Consider the following 14,403-nt stretch of genomic DNA (forward strand, 5'->3'; position numbering starts at 1 on the left):
ACTTTGAATTTAAAGCAAGATGAGTGACAGTGAATTTCAGGCTATACTACCCTATACCGCAATACCACCCTATAATTAGAACGTAAAGATCATGCATAACAATCTGAGAGGCACTAGAAATCTGTATGGTAGCCTAGCAACCATGTTTTTCCGCCTCAATTGTCACATGACTACCAAAGGATATATAAATAAACATATTTCCACTGTGGTGGTCAGTTTTATAGCAGAAGCAGAAAAAAGGGGCTTGTTATTTGATCCGGTAGGGGGATTGCATTGCAACACAGGCTTGGCATATATAAATAGCCGACTTTTTCATTGCGCATAATTTTGTGCATTCTAGTAAACTTTTGATGATTTTTATTCGATACCAAATATTAGATTTAACACAATAAACAAAATATATAGGAACAATTTCTTTTTTAAAGGATTTTTATACTGGACGGTAGGTGAGAGCTGCCGTTGTGCCTTTATGACGTCAAGATAAAATGAAGCTTTAAGAAGCACGTTTGAAATTTTATTCACAGGGCAATGATTTCCTCGGGGTTATTTTTCTTAATTTTTCAATGATTTCATTGTACCTATCTACATTATTAATACTCCAAATGTATATTAAACTTTGACGCATTTTAATATTTTGAGATGGCACCACTAAAGGCCAGACGGTGGAATTTAGTATTTTAGCTCACCTGAGCTAAAAGCTCCAACCAAACTTGGCACAAAGCATCCTTAGCCTAAGGGGATTCAAAGTTGGGAAAATTAATGAACACGCCCTTTTGCAAAGAGAGATAATTAGGAATTTATGAAAATTTTCGAGAAATTCCAAAATCTTTTTCTCACGAACCATCAGACAAGGAAAGCTGAAACTTGTGTGAAAGCGTCCTCAGGTAGTGTGGATTCAAAGTTGTGAAAATCATGAACCCCGGAGGTAGGGTGGGGCCACAATGGGGGGTCGAAGTTTAACATAGGAATATATAGAGTAAATCTTTAAAAATCTTCTTCTCAGAAACTAATCAGCCAGGAAAGCTGAAACTTGTGTGGAAGCATCTTCAGTTAGTGTAGATTATAAGTTGTGAAAATCATGACCCCCGGGGGTAGGGTGGCGCCACAATGGGGGGGGGGTCGAAGTTTAACATAGGAATATATTTAGTATATATTTAAAAATTTTCTTCTCAGAAACTAATCAGCCAGGAAAGCTGAAACTTGTGTGAAAGCATCCTCAGGTAGTGTAGATTCAAAGTTGTAAAAAATCATGACCCCCGGAGGTAGGGTAAGGTGGGGCCACAATGGGGGGTCGAAGTTTTACATAGGAATATACAGAGTAAATCTTTAAAAATCTTCTTCTCAGAAACTAAACAGCCAGCAAAGCTGAAACTTGTATGGAAGCATCCTCAGGTAGTGTAGATTCAAAGTTGTGAAAATCATAAACCCAAGGGGTAGGATGGGGCCAAAATGGGGGTCCAGGTTTAACATAGGAAAATATAGAGTAAATCTTAAAAAATCTTCTTCTCAGAAACTAATCAGCCAGATGATTCTTTATAATTGTTAAGACTTTGGCCCCAGGACAATTCTTTGGCCTCACAAGAAGGTTCAGAGTTTGATGTAGGTTTATATCCCATATAAACTATTGTTAAGGATCTTTTTAAGAACTGCAATACCTAACATGTGATATGACTATAAATCATCCTGTTAGAAAGGGACTAATGATTATAAACATAAGAATATCCAGGGGGGAAATGGATTTTATTTATGCAGAATCTACATGTATTATTGTACATTGTCCAGATAGTTTGTATTGTAACTCCATTAAGCTGATTTTATCATACCTATTGTTCCTCAGGTGAGCGATGTGGCCCATGGGCCTCTTGTTTACATTTAAGATCGAAATGATATGATAATAATATCTTACAATTTGAGGAAAATTGCTGTTGTAGTATTTTTAATCTGCTTTGAAGTGCAGAAAATGACAATTTCCTATATTTCCATAGTAAATGTACTTGTATTCTGAGATGGCCTCTATGAAGAACCAGATGGTAGATTTTCTTGAAACTTCGCAAATAAACTAGAGTTGGTTTAATTACGTGGTCAAAAAAAAGTGTTGCTTTTGTAATTTTTTTGCAAAAACAAAACCCTAATCAACCTCTTTGAGAATAACTGTATTTAGAGGTCGACACCGTAATTGCCAGATGTTGTAGAGGTGACCTCCTGGAAGTTCACCAGTGGCATCCCTATTTATCTAATAGGAAGGATGGTGGCCATAAAGTGTAGGTAGTCCATGGTCCGTCCTGAATAAGCCATGAACACTGGGACTGTTACTGGAGACTGTTCTTGACATATTACACGTTTTAGCTCACAGGGGACATTTTTTTAAACAAAGACTAGTAGGTGCGTTCAGAGTTGTACCGTTGGTGAAATTAAGATTTACCGCTGGCAGCATTTGGTTGCCATTGGTGAACTATGGTAGCCAATGGTCACCAAATGCTGCCATTTGTAGCAATTTGCATAGGTAGTACCATGAACGATTTTTTGTCAAATTCAAACAAATGGTATCCTTTGGTTAGACTTGGTTACCAACTAAACATATAAAACAGTTAAAAACAAAACAAAATACCTTTCCTCTGTGTAGTGTGACTGTTTCCCTTTAAAACAGCTTCATTGAGTGATTGATTATACTTATTCCCAATTATATAAAGAGGTCTACAAAATAACTACCAATCTAGCTATCATTAATACAAAGAAAGTAAAAATTAATTGCAAAATTGATAATAAATATTTAGCGCCAGCAAAAAGTATATTATTTACAATCAATTTTAACAGGAGCTTGGACTTTGGGTAGTTGTGTCAAACAGCAATGTGACATAGGCCTATCAATTATTTCTTTTCTGACCACTCAGCCATGGATCTTTGAAATCAACAAGATTTGTCTGCCTTATATATAAAGCCATTTCTACGCAATCTTTGCATATTTCGCTCGATATCAGCATCATTTAACTTGATTTGATGCAAGAAGAAGTAACGTCCTACCGAGAGTCCAAGCTTGAATATCAAAATCAGTGGCGGATCCAGGAATTTGAAAACGGGGGGCGCAGTTAAAGGCAGGGGGTCCAGGGCGAAGCCCTGGTGGGGGTCCAGGGGGCGAAGCCCCCGGAAGCTCCTGAAATCTAGATATTTTTAAAGACAAAATCATGTTGTCTGGAGGGCCAATTTTTACTTATTTTCCCGTCATTTTAGTCACTAGAAATGTTACCAAAATGTTATGAGACATTTAATTTTGAAGTAACAAAAGCTGCAGAAAGTTTCAATTGAGCTCTTACAAATAAGAAGTATTTATTTCATTGTATCTGGGATAAGACTTTTAACTAAATTTTGTTCATTTTGTAGGCTTTTGCAATTTTACTCAATAATATTGTTATTTGTCATAATTGTCCAGGAGAAAATTTGCACCAATGAGTTTGTCGGTCGTAAATAATTAAAATAAATAAAAACAAGAAATACTTCAAAATATCTTACACAATTATAGCTGTTTTATTTAAATGGATTGTTAGACACCATTCTTCTTGGGTTTTTTGTTAATGAAGATGTCGACAATTTTCTTGTAGTCTAGGGGAATATCTCTGTGAATTTGGAGAAGAGTAAGGGCGTTTAACCGGTCCTGTCCCATAGTACTTCTCTGGGAGGATTTAATACGTTTTATTGCTGAGTTTCCTCGTTCAACAGTAGCACTCGACACAGGAATAAGTAATAGAAGAGTAATTATTCTGTGAATATTATGTACTACATAAACCGAGTCTTACACAAGAAGTCCATTCGTACACAAGTTGAGCCGTTCCTATTTTTTTTTTAATTACTAAACTATATCGAATGAAATAACACTTCTACATGAATATGCCTACAAATTATAAATCTTTGTATTTTTCATTTTACAAATTGAATTTAATATTAAAGTAAAGCATGACTTTATATGATCAGAAAAAAATCATCCACAAAAAAAAAAAAAAAAATCAAACGGGGGGGCGCGCGCCCGGCGCGCCGGCGCTGGATCCGCCACTGAAAATGGTTCTCTATCACTTATTCTCTATAATAATGACATGTTTCTGGGTATAGAAGCTGGTTTTAGAAGCCCTCAGTTGTATTCATTCAATAAGATATGCATATATTTTATTCTAAAGTCTTTATTTACATAATTATCTAGGGGCATCTTATAACCCGCCATGTTGAATAATGGCGTCACCTACCAAACTTGCCTAAGCTCTAGGCTGCTGGTAGAATTGGTGACCTCATTTGAAATTGAAAGTACACCAATGGTCAACATTGGAAACCAATTGCTACCATTGGGAACTATTTGTAGACATTGGGGACCGAACTTGCCGTTGGTAAAAATCTGGTGAACTCTGAACGCATCTAGTCTTATTGTTTTTTTATGTGTTTAATTTGTTATTTGTTCTTTGGCATGATCAATCAAAGCAAATTCATTTTTATACATAATCAAATTTATTTCCTTTGATGCATATACTCTAAACAAGTAAGTCTCAGCTTTTAAAAAAATGTTGAGGATTACCAGTATTCAAAACAAAACATACAATAACAATAAACAGATGAATGTAAATCTCTCATAATCTCTCAACACATAATCCAGGCATCAAAACCTAGATAAAGTACATGTAGATGTAAAGCCATTTTAACAAGAGCTTGGACTTTGGATATAGTTGTGTCAAACAGCTATCATTTTTTTTACTTGTTTCGATGCAAGACGTACATATTCCTAGGTCTTGTTAAAATGGCTCTAACAAGTAACAAAGTAATAAATTGATCAAAACATAGTGCACTGACAAAGAAAGACATAGTTCTCAAACACATTTGGGAGTCCCCCTGATCTGATCAAAACGTAGTGCACTGAAAAAGAAAGACATAGTTCTTGAACACATATTTGGGAGATCCTTTATGGGGAATTGGTTGACCTAGAAAGAAGTCTGGTCAGCTTTTAAGACTTCTTTCACATTTGTCCCTGTCATTGCATCAATGGCTGTGAAATCTATCAAAATCTGCTTCTGTTTGGGAATGTGTTGCCTGCAACATATCAAAATACAGCAAATCATTAATGTATGAATTAATCCATTAAGAGTATAACTATTCCATAGTTTCTGACATGGGAATCAATTTCTGAATTAATTTGATTCATGTCATCTGAAAATGTTTGATTCTAAGTTAGACATGGAATCCTTAGCTACAAACTGTATGTGTAAAACTTTGAACAATGAAATAACAAAGATTTACCAACATTTTACCTTTCCCATCTCTAGCAACATTTCAGAAGAATTCTTTACAATGATTTATTAACAACTAATCAATATTTGCCTCCTGACATGTGCAGCATACTTCTAGAAGAATTATTTACAATGATTTAATTATTAACAACTAACCTATATTTGACCCCTGCCATGTCTAGCATTTTTTTGGAGGCCACAAACTCGGGTTTGTCCTTGTATTTGTCCGAGTAGTATACCACCTCCTTTATCCCCGACTGTATCACGACCTTGGCACATTCATTGCAGGGAAACAACGCCACATAAATCGTGCAGTTCTTGACGTCCGCAGAGTTCTTGTTTAACACAGCATTCAACTCCGCATGACACACTAAAAGATTAATGCGAAAAAAAAAGAGTTAATATTTTGCGATAACACCAACTGCAAAATACCGATGTATCATAGACCTTCAAATTAAAATATTTACAATGACATACTATTATATAATAATATCATGCAAGACTTCTCCAAGGAAAAAAATATTTCACACAATATGGCTTACAAATAAAATGACATCACAATACATAAAATGAAATAAAACATACAAAGAGCTGCTAAATCTTATCACTTTATGTAGAAAATCAAATCTACAAGCACACATGTGGAAAGTTGACGCATCAAATAGTGTACATGAGCCTCGAAAATACTGAAACTTGGTAAAGTATCAGTGAAAATAATTAACACTGCCAATCGAAAAGCTGTACAAAATAAGGTTAAAATCATCAATTAAGATACCTTATTTGTAAATGCAATGATGATATTACAGCTAGCATTAAAGAAGTATCAAAAATAGGGCATCCAGGATTTGGGTAATCATGAGCAGTAATCATAATCAGCTGTAATCGATTACAGGTTGCTGAGTAATAATCAGTAATCATTCATTTTCTGATTAAAAGTAATCGTACTTTATTTAATTACTCTTAAAAAAGGGCCTGTAATCATGGTGAATTTTTCATTACTTTATAATTACAATATTAAAATTAAAATGCTTGAATTGCTTTAGTTATTAGATGATTAAGCTTCAACCTTAGATATGGTTTCAGTAAGAACTGGGTATTATTTATGTTATATGTGTTTTAGAAGCTAATTATTGCAGGTGTGTTTTAAGTCAGCTTGGGTACTGTTATAGCAACATTGATGTATCAACGCGGCTATGTTAAGGCTGCCCGATTAATTTCACAGCGATATGTAGAAAGTCACTTGTCTGTACTTCATAAGATATGACGTCATAGTTAACTTTGACGTCACGATCTGCATTCCTTTCGATCGTTCTTAGGTAACGTAATAAGTGCTATTCATTGTGCATAATAAAACCGCTTCATTCCTTTACATAGACACTGTTGTAAATACTAGTGATACTAAATTCAATATCACCAATATGGAGTATAAAAAAATCAACAGTTTTAAAGCTTCGTAATAGGTAAATAACTATTCATAAACTAATGGTTTTGAGACTCCCGCTGCTACGTGTAATCTAATGAATGGTGATATGTATGTGCATATAAAAAACGGCTTGGCACAAGTGAAAGATAAAAACAATCTTAGTATATTTTACGTGAAATCGGGAGAGAAAATAAGTACCACTGTGAATCTTGCTGGGGGAAACCTACTGATTGACCCGATTTTGTGTAAATCGAGCCTAAAAGGTAAAAATGTGCCTAATTTCGATGGCGGTGCGAAATGTTTTGACAATATTTCAAATAAACGAAATATTTATATAAACCCCCAGCAAGAACTGCAAAATACATTACTTATCGAAGGATTTTTCATAAAAATATTTTTGATTTAATGTCATTATTCACTTGTGCCGATGCGATTTTTATAGATTATTTACCGTGTTAGAATACACCCGTCACGTGCTTAAGAAAAATATATGACGTCACAAAAATACATCAAATATAGTGTTGGATGCCACTGTTAACTTATGTAATAAAAGTTTAAAGAAACTCACTCGGTTAAAGCATTTTTCGATAATTAAAATAGTATCATTGTTCGATATATATTTAGCTTCGGACAGCCTTAACATAGCCGCGAAAGCATGCCTTGTCAACAATGATATTAATTGTAGAAAAAATATATACCAATCTGTAGTGTATGTTCTAGACTAAAATAATCACCTGTCATCATTATTACAAGAAGTAAAAGTAATATAATGTAATCAATTACTTTTAAAATTGGATGAAATCAGCTTGTAATTGATTACTTTTAAAAATCCAAAGTAATTGTACCAATGGCATTTGGAGAAAAATTCAAAAGACAGTAAAACAATTTCATTTTTTTCTGAATTTTTGCACCTGCCCTATGGTGCATAAAATTTGCTTATTTTGATAGAGTGGTTTTTATTATGATAAAATAAATTTTGACATGGTCCCTGTATGCACAGGTTTGCGGGAGTTATCGCTCTTTGCGCAATCCCATGCGCAATTTTTGCAGTTAAGTTTTGGCGCCATATATATGCAAGCTGTTCGGCGAGCAGCTCTTTTTTCTCTCCATGCAGGAGGGTCACCCATACGATCTTCGTTCCAGAGACCGGGCGGTTCTTGACTTTATAAGATCGTGTGACGACTCGTCAGACGAAATGAGCGACAGCCATGCAGAATTAGAGGCCTCCGGCGGCTTGGCAACAACGGTATCAACAGAGGAAGTTCGGGCCACCACGCCGCGGATACATGCAGTCCCAAGAGCCCCAAATATATCAAGTGAAATACTCGTTTTAGAGAAGGAGCTCCAGACCTTAGAACTACATAAACGAAAGATGCAACTTCTTCAGAATATTGATGCTTGCAAACAGACTATAGCGGCAATGCAAGAGAAAGACAGCCCTGGCCAAAGCCCAAGTACAACTCGCGCACCTAAGAATCATGCGACTGCTTCTGGAGTTGAGCCTACACCGAATGTACAACCCCTGCAAGGTACGGTTGACCTCAGTAATCTTATGAACTTGTTCCCCTCTCATGTTTCTACTGCATTTACACAATGCCCATCCAGTAATAAAGGGAAAGTAAGACTCGTTCATAACTACGTTTGGCTTGACCCCATTATGCAACAAGAGAAGGATGATCTTCTCACTCTTACCAACACTGGAGTGAAGATTAACAAAAAGCTTGATCGTGACTATTATAAACTGTCCATTGAACAGTGGGGCTATGGTAATGCTGCCATTATGCAGGAAATGATCATTAATCAGGAACTGGATGACCAGGGAGTGCGCGACTACCTGGAGTATACCAAGTACATTAATCGCTTATTCAACAAGTATGTCAAAGGTAGTGTCCTACTCTTTGACCGTGAGTACAGAGAATTGCAATTCAAGGAAAAGTTTCGATGGGGTGTATCTCGTCCTCACCTTCAGGATTTTCAACTGATCTCTAAACCCAACAGCCTTACCATGCAGACCCTGCAAGGATCATTGGGAACAAACGCTAAGAAGGAGGGTACCTCCAAGCAGAAAGGAAGTCGACGTGGTCCATTCACACCTGACAGCAAAGAGATTTGCAGGAAATTTAATATGGAAACATGTGACTTTACCAACTGTAAATTGCAACATTGTTGTTTTGTTTGTTATTCACAAACTCATAATGCTCTGTCTCACCCAAAAAACTAGGGAATGGGACAGGTTACTGCTCTGACTCCTCCTCAGGGTTAAAGTATTCTGTTTGGGAATTTTATTTACAAGATGATTTTGATCGCAACTTCTTATGTGAGGGGATAAAAGAGGGTTTTAGAATTATTGATGAGGGAGCTGAGCAGCGACTTGTCCCATGTGAAGTTGATAATTATCAGTCATGTTTTCAAAATGCAGAACAAGTTGAGAAACAGATACTGTATGAATTGTCAAATGGAAATTATGTGGCTACTTGTGTCAAACCTACTATTGTTAGTGCCTTAGGAGCTATCCCTAAATCACATTCTAAGGTTAGGCTTATCCATGATGCTAGTCGCCCGTTGCATATGTCTATTAATGATTATGTACAGTCGGATACTTCATGTTCATACATGGATTTACGTGTTGTTAGTAAGCTCATTAGTGAAGGTTGTTATCTTGCAAAGATAGATCTACAGTCTGCTTATAGATCAGTCCCCATTCACCCTTCTAACTATTGGGCTACTGGGTTAAAATGGCAGTTTGTAAATGCTACGTCGCCAACATATTTGTATGACACTAAGCTTCCCTTTGGCGCTGCTAAAAGCCCTCAAATTTTTCAACGGCTTAGTAGTGCAGTCTGTAGAATTTTAAAGAAAGTGTATGGTTATACTGCAATTGCTTATCTTGATGATTTTTTGATTTTTGGGAAAAACTATTATGAATGTTCAAGAGCAATGTATACCCTTCTTAGCCTACTTAGAGAGCTAGGTTTTGCTATTAACTGGTCCAAGGTTGAAGGTCCTTCCCAGCAGCTGGTATTCCTGGGGGTGGTTGTAGATTCAGTGACAATGACTCTATCCTTGCCATCATCAAAGCTACAAGATTTCAACAATTTACTGGGAACTTTTTCTCGGAGAAAGCGAGCTAGTGTTAGACAGTTAGAAACACTTATTGGAAAGCTCAATTGGGCCTCTCAAGTGATCTGTGGTGGTCGTACCTTTCTCCGTCGAGTTTTGGATTTGAAGAATGCTGTGACTGAGAGACATCATAAAGTGTTGCTCACTGAGGATTTCTTTGCAGACCTTCAGTGGTGGATATCATTTATGTCGATATTCAATGGCACGTGTCGTATACAGGATCCACGCCCCATCACCTCGCTCCAGACGGATGCTTCTTCTGAGGGAGGTGGAGGATACTACAATGGAGACTACTTCTACATTAATTGGCCATTAGATCTACCAGCTTGTGCCATGGCCCATATTAATGTTAAAGAATTTATCGCTATTTTCTTGTCTGTGTGTAGGTGGGGTAAATACTTTGTGAATAGTAAAGTGATCATACATAGTGATAATTCTTCTGCCGTGTCGTGGATTAACAAAGGAACTTCCAGGATTCCCATTGTACAGTTCATGTGCCGCATTCTGTTCTGGATATCTGCCCTGTATAATTGTGTTATCAGTGCTAAATACTTACCAGGCAAACAAAACAACATTGGGGATGCATGTTCCCGTCTCCATGAGCCGGGTCAACTTACAAAACTGTATTCCTTAGTGCCTTCCCTGCAACACGATAACTTTTCTATTGCAACATTGTTGTCTCATATGTCATTACCTTTTATCTTTGCCTGGTGGATTCACTGTTCAGTCCCTACAAGACCAAGCATCTGCTTTGAAAAGAAAGGCACGGGCTAACTCAACAACTTCCACTTATCGCACTCATATGAAGACTTACCTGGATTTTTGTGACCATATCAGTGTGCCCCCACTACCAGCAACTTCAAAAACATTACAGTTATATGCGACTTACTTGGCCAAAGTGAAGTGTTTCAAATTTTGTTCAATTCAGCAATACTTGAATATTATACCACACATGCACAAACTTTGTGATCTATCAGACCCTATTCCAGAGGATTACCAGTTGAAATATTTGCTCATGGGTATTAAGCGAGAATTGGGTACCGCCCAATTTCCTGTCGATTCGATAACACCATCACATCTTCTCCGGATGAGATCTTTCCTTGACTTTTCATCAGTTGAAGACTCGGGCTTTTGGTGTGCTTGTTTAATAGCCTTTTATGGTCTGCTTCGTCCAGGCACAATTGCAATTACAGGACCTTTTGAGGCATCAAAACATGTCAGAAGAGTTGATTTGATGCCCTGTTCATGGGGCTACCTACTTTGCTTACGACATACAAAGACAATTCAGTTTCGAGAAAGAGAGCTTAATGTTATCCTTCCTCAAGTTACTGGGGAAATGTGTCCGGCATCAGCCCTGCAGGCTTACCTTCATCTTACAAGAGGAGCAGATCTTTTTGGGCCTCTTCTTCTCTCAGGAAAAGGTTCCGTTTTTACCTACAGCATTTTCCGCCAAAAGCTACATTCCATACTTGTACAAGCAGGAATTGATGACAGTAACATCAAGGGTCATTCTTTTCGACGTGGTGGAGCCACCTGGTTAAGTCGGATTGGTGTGCCGGTGGATCAGATCAAAGCGATTGGATACTGGTCGAGTGATGCAGTGCTAAGATACATTGACCCTCACTTTTCAAGTTTACTAGATACCATGGTCCTCTTTGGTAAATCACTTCCCAATGCTAAATAGACTAGTAATTTTGTTACTTATAACCTTCCAATTCAAGATATGTTACAAATCAGTTTTCTTATCTTCCCCACAAAGGACTAAGTGCGGTTTTATGCATATTTTGCCCCCAAAATCAAAGTTTTAGATAGGGCTTTAAAAATAAGGTGAAAGATAGTTAAAATCATATTAGAAATAAAGGTGTAAAAGGTTATCCCCACAGTGACGTCATAAAGTAGAAATGACGTCATGAAAATTGCATTATTTTGATAAATTGATGTTTTTTTTAGCAAATTATGGGTGTTTTCCGATGGTTTTTCGACTGGGAAACATCGAGCGCAGGCTTGCTCAAGTACCATTTTTTAGTATAATGTGTATAACTATCTGAAGAAAAAAATATGTTAAAATCGCACTTGAGCAGACCTGCGCTCTATACTTCCGAATGCAAAATATAGAGCAAAATTGAGAATATTTTCATTTTTTTGTAAATTTGCGGGAAATAGATCATTTTGGTGACGTCATAGATAAATATTGAATGAGCAATGATGACTAAAATCAAGATTAAAGTTATAGGCATCCTCCATACAATGATTTGTGAAGATTTTATTTTTATACGATACTATTTAAAAACTGGTTGAAATCGGGGGCAGATATTTGACCATACTGCACATAGTCCTTTTGGGATTGGGGGTTTTTGTAACTATTATTTTTCTCATATTCTTTAATCATGTTTTACGTGTATATGCGTTTGATGTATTTTTTGTCAATAAATTTCACGCCACTTTGATTACTTGTTCTATTGGTAAGAGGACTTGAGTCAAATACATCTATTAAATTCACAACCAATCAAATCAAATTTTGCTGCCTTCAAAATTTTTTTTAAACAATTTCTAATCAAAAATACACGCAGAATAAACACTAAAGTAAAAACATAGTTTTTAGTAAGAGACCACACAATAGTGAATACTGACCATACAGTTGCTTGGTTTCCAGGATGTTGTCTGAATCTCGTCCCCATGGCATTTCATCATCGTGGCAACCAACAGGCATCCCATTATAACCAATTCCAACAATTTTATTCTCTTCATTTACAATGCATGCTCCAACCTATTATATCCAAGAACAGAATGTTCACTCTATGGAGTTGATTTATCTTCCAAAAACATTAAGCTAATTTATTAAGCTTTACCCCATTGTGTTATAATACTACATGTGCCAGTTGTAATTGTATCTAGTCCTTATAAAAAAATAAATTTCACAAACTTTTGTATGGCTTATAAGATGTTTGTAAATCACCTGTGTTCGTGGGTCTTTACTTCTTTGTGCCGATAGAAATGCTGTTGCCATAAAATAGTCCGGCCAATGAAGATAATTATCGCGCTTCTTACTGAAAATGAGAACAGAGGACTGATGATATGATGTTATCCGGATACTTGACTTTTCTCCTGTTTAATTTTAGTATAAAAAGATTAAACATAGTGTAAAAAAATATTAATTAAACATAGTAAGATAAAGTTTAAGATTACAAAGCTGACCTTGACCTCGTATTTAATTGAAAACATGCCCCATATCTTTTTTTTTCAATCTACATTTTCTTAATACACCTACATTCATAATTGCATGTCTATAATAGATGGATTTCAATTTTTTCTCTCAAGCCATGTTCACTTTTAATACTGACATTCTTTTCTCTATCTTGTATTCTTTTTTTGGTGGGGGTGGGGTTACCACAAATTAGATGGGCTCATGCTGCCAATTACATATTTGTTGCTTTTTGCGATTTTTCAGAATTAATTCTGACAGTTTTTGTAAAATGTACTGACACCCAGATTTCATTGAAAATCAGTTGCCAGTGGATATCAGCCTGAACAGTTCAGTGGACATTGGCCTCAGTAGCTCAGATATCAGCCTGAACAGTTCAGTGAATATAGGCCTCAGTAGCTCAGATATCAGCCTGAACAGTTCAGTGAATATAGGCCTCAGTAGCTTAGATATCAGCCTGAACAGTTCAGTGGACATTGGCCTCAGTAGCTCAGATATCAGCCTGAACAGTTCAGTGGACATTGGCCTCAGTAGCTCAGATATCAGTCTGAACAGTTCAGTGAATATAGGCCTCAGTAGCACAGATATCAGCCTGAACAGTTCAGTGGATATAGGCCTCAGTAGCTCAGATATCAGCCTGAACAGTTCAGTGGATATAGGCCTCAGTAGCTCAGATATCAGCCTGAACAGTTCAGTGAATATAGGCCTCAGTAGCACAGATATCAGCCTGAACAGTTCAGTGAATATAGGCCTCAGTAGCACAGATATCAGCCTGAACAGTTCAGTGAATATAGGCCTCAGTAGCTCAGATATCAGCCTGAATAGTTCAGTGGATATTGGCCTATCGTTAAAATGACACATAGCCTGTTCACAGTGTAAGATTATTCTTTCTACACCCAATTGAGCACTGAACAGCTGATATAATAGATACTTTGTGGTAAGATTTTTTTCTGACACTGTATAATTATATCGCACTATTGATGAATATAAAATCTTTCTTGTTTACTGTGTCTTGTTGACGTCAAAATATTGACAATTTCAATTCATCCTATTGGTATTTTTTTCCAAAATTCAAGAAGTATAATAATTCTTCTTTTTGAAATTATGAAAACTTACTTGAGTTTAGGTGGTTCTTTCTCTGATAATGAACAGTCTTTTATACTCATTATAGCATCCGTAGCCATTTGTCCCGTTTCAGTTTACGCGCCAACAATCGGCGAATCAAGTGAATTATAACTGTATTAGTTGCATCCTATGGGTATTATCTGAGGTGTACCGAGTGAACGCGCCAAATGCATGAAACGGATGCAACGATTTACCCAAAACAGACAGGGAAAGGAAGATACTTTTGAAATAGAAAGGGAAAAGAACTGTTTTAAAATTAAATTTGTGAACAT

General features: G+C 36.5%; 1 protein-coding gene across 1 annotated transcript; it reads right to left on the reverse strand.

Moving 5' to 3' along the window:
- Positions 1 to 4,422: 4,422 nt before the first annotated feature.
- On the reverse strand, positions 4,423 to 14,282 carry LOC105331329 (deoxycytidylate deaminase). Its single transcript, XM_011433467.4, has 5 exons — positions 14,123 to 14,282; positions 12,761 to 12,851; positions 12,436 to 12,571; positions 5,418 to 5,631; positions 4,423 to 5,064 (listed from the first exon to the last, which is right to left on the reverse strand). Exons 1-5 carry the CDS (start codon positions 14,188 to 14,190, stop codon positions 4,956 to 4,958), a joined length of 618 nt encoding a protein of 205 aa, XP_011431769.1. The 5' UTR covers positions 14,191 to 14,282; the 3' UTR covers positions 4,423 to 4,955.
- Between the last annotated feature and the right edge of the window lie 121 nt (positions 14,283 to 14,403).

This window comes from Magallana gigas, chromosome 2 (genome assembly GCF_963853765.1).
Source record: "Magallana gigas chromosome 2, xbMagGiga1.1, whole genome shotgun sequence".
Lineage (NCBI taxonomy): Eukaryota > Metazoa > Mollusca > Bivalvia > Ostreida > Ostreidae > Magallana > Magallana gigas.

Coding starts and splice junctions, on each gene's coding strand:
- LOC105331329 (XM_011433467.4), bottom strand. CDS start 14,190: ATGGCTACGGATGCTATAATGAGTATAAAAGACTGTTCATTATCAGAG. Junction 12,572..12,760: donor GTAAAGACCCACGAACACAG/GTGATTTACAAA, acceptor TGGATATAATAG/GTTGGAGCATGCATTGTAAA. Junction 5,065..5,417: donor ATGGCAGGGGTCAAATATAG/GTTAGTTGTTAA, acceptor GATATGTTGCAG/GCAACACATTCCCAAACAGA.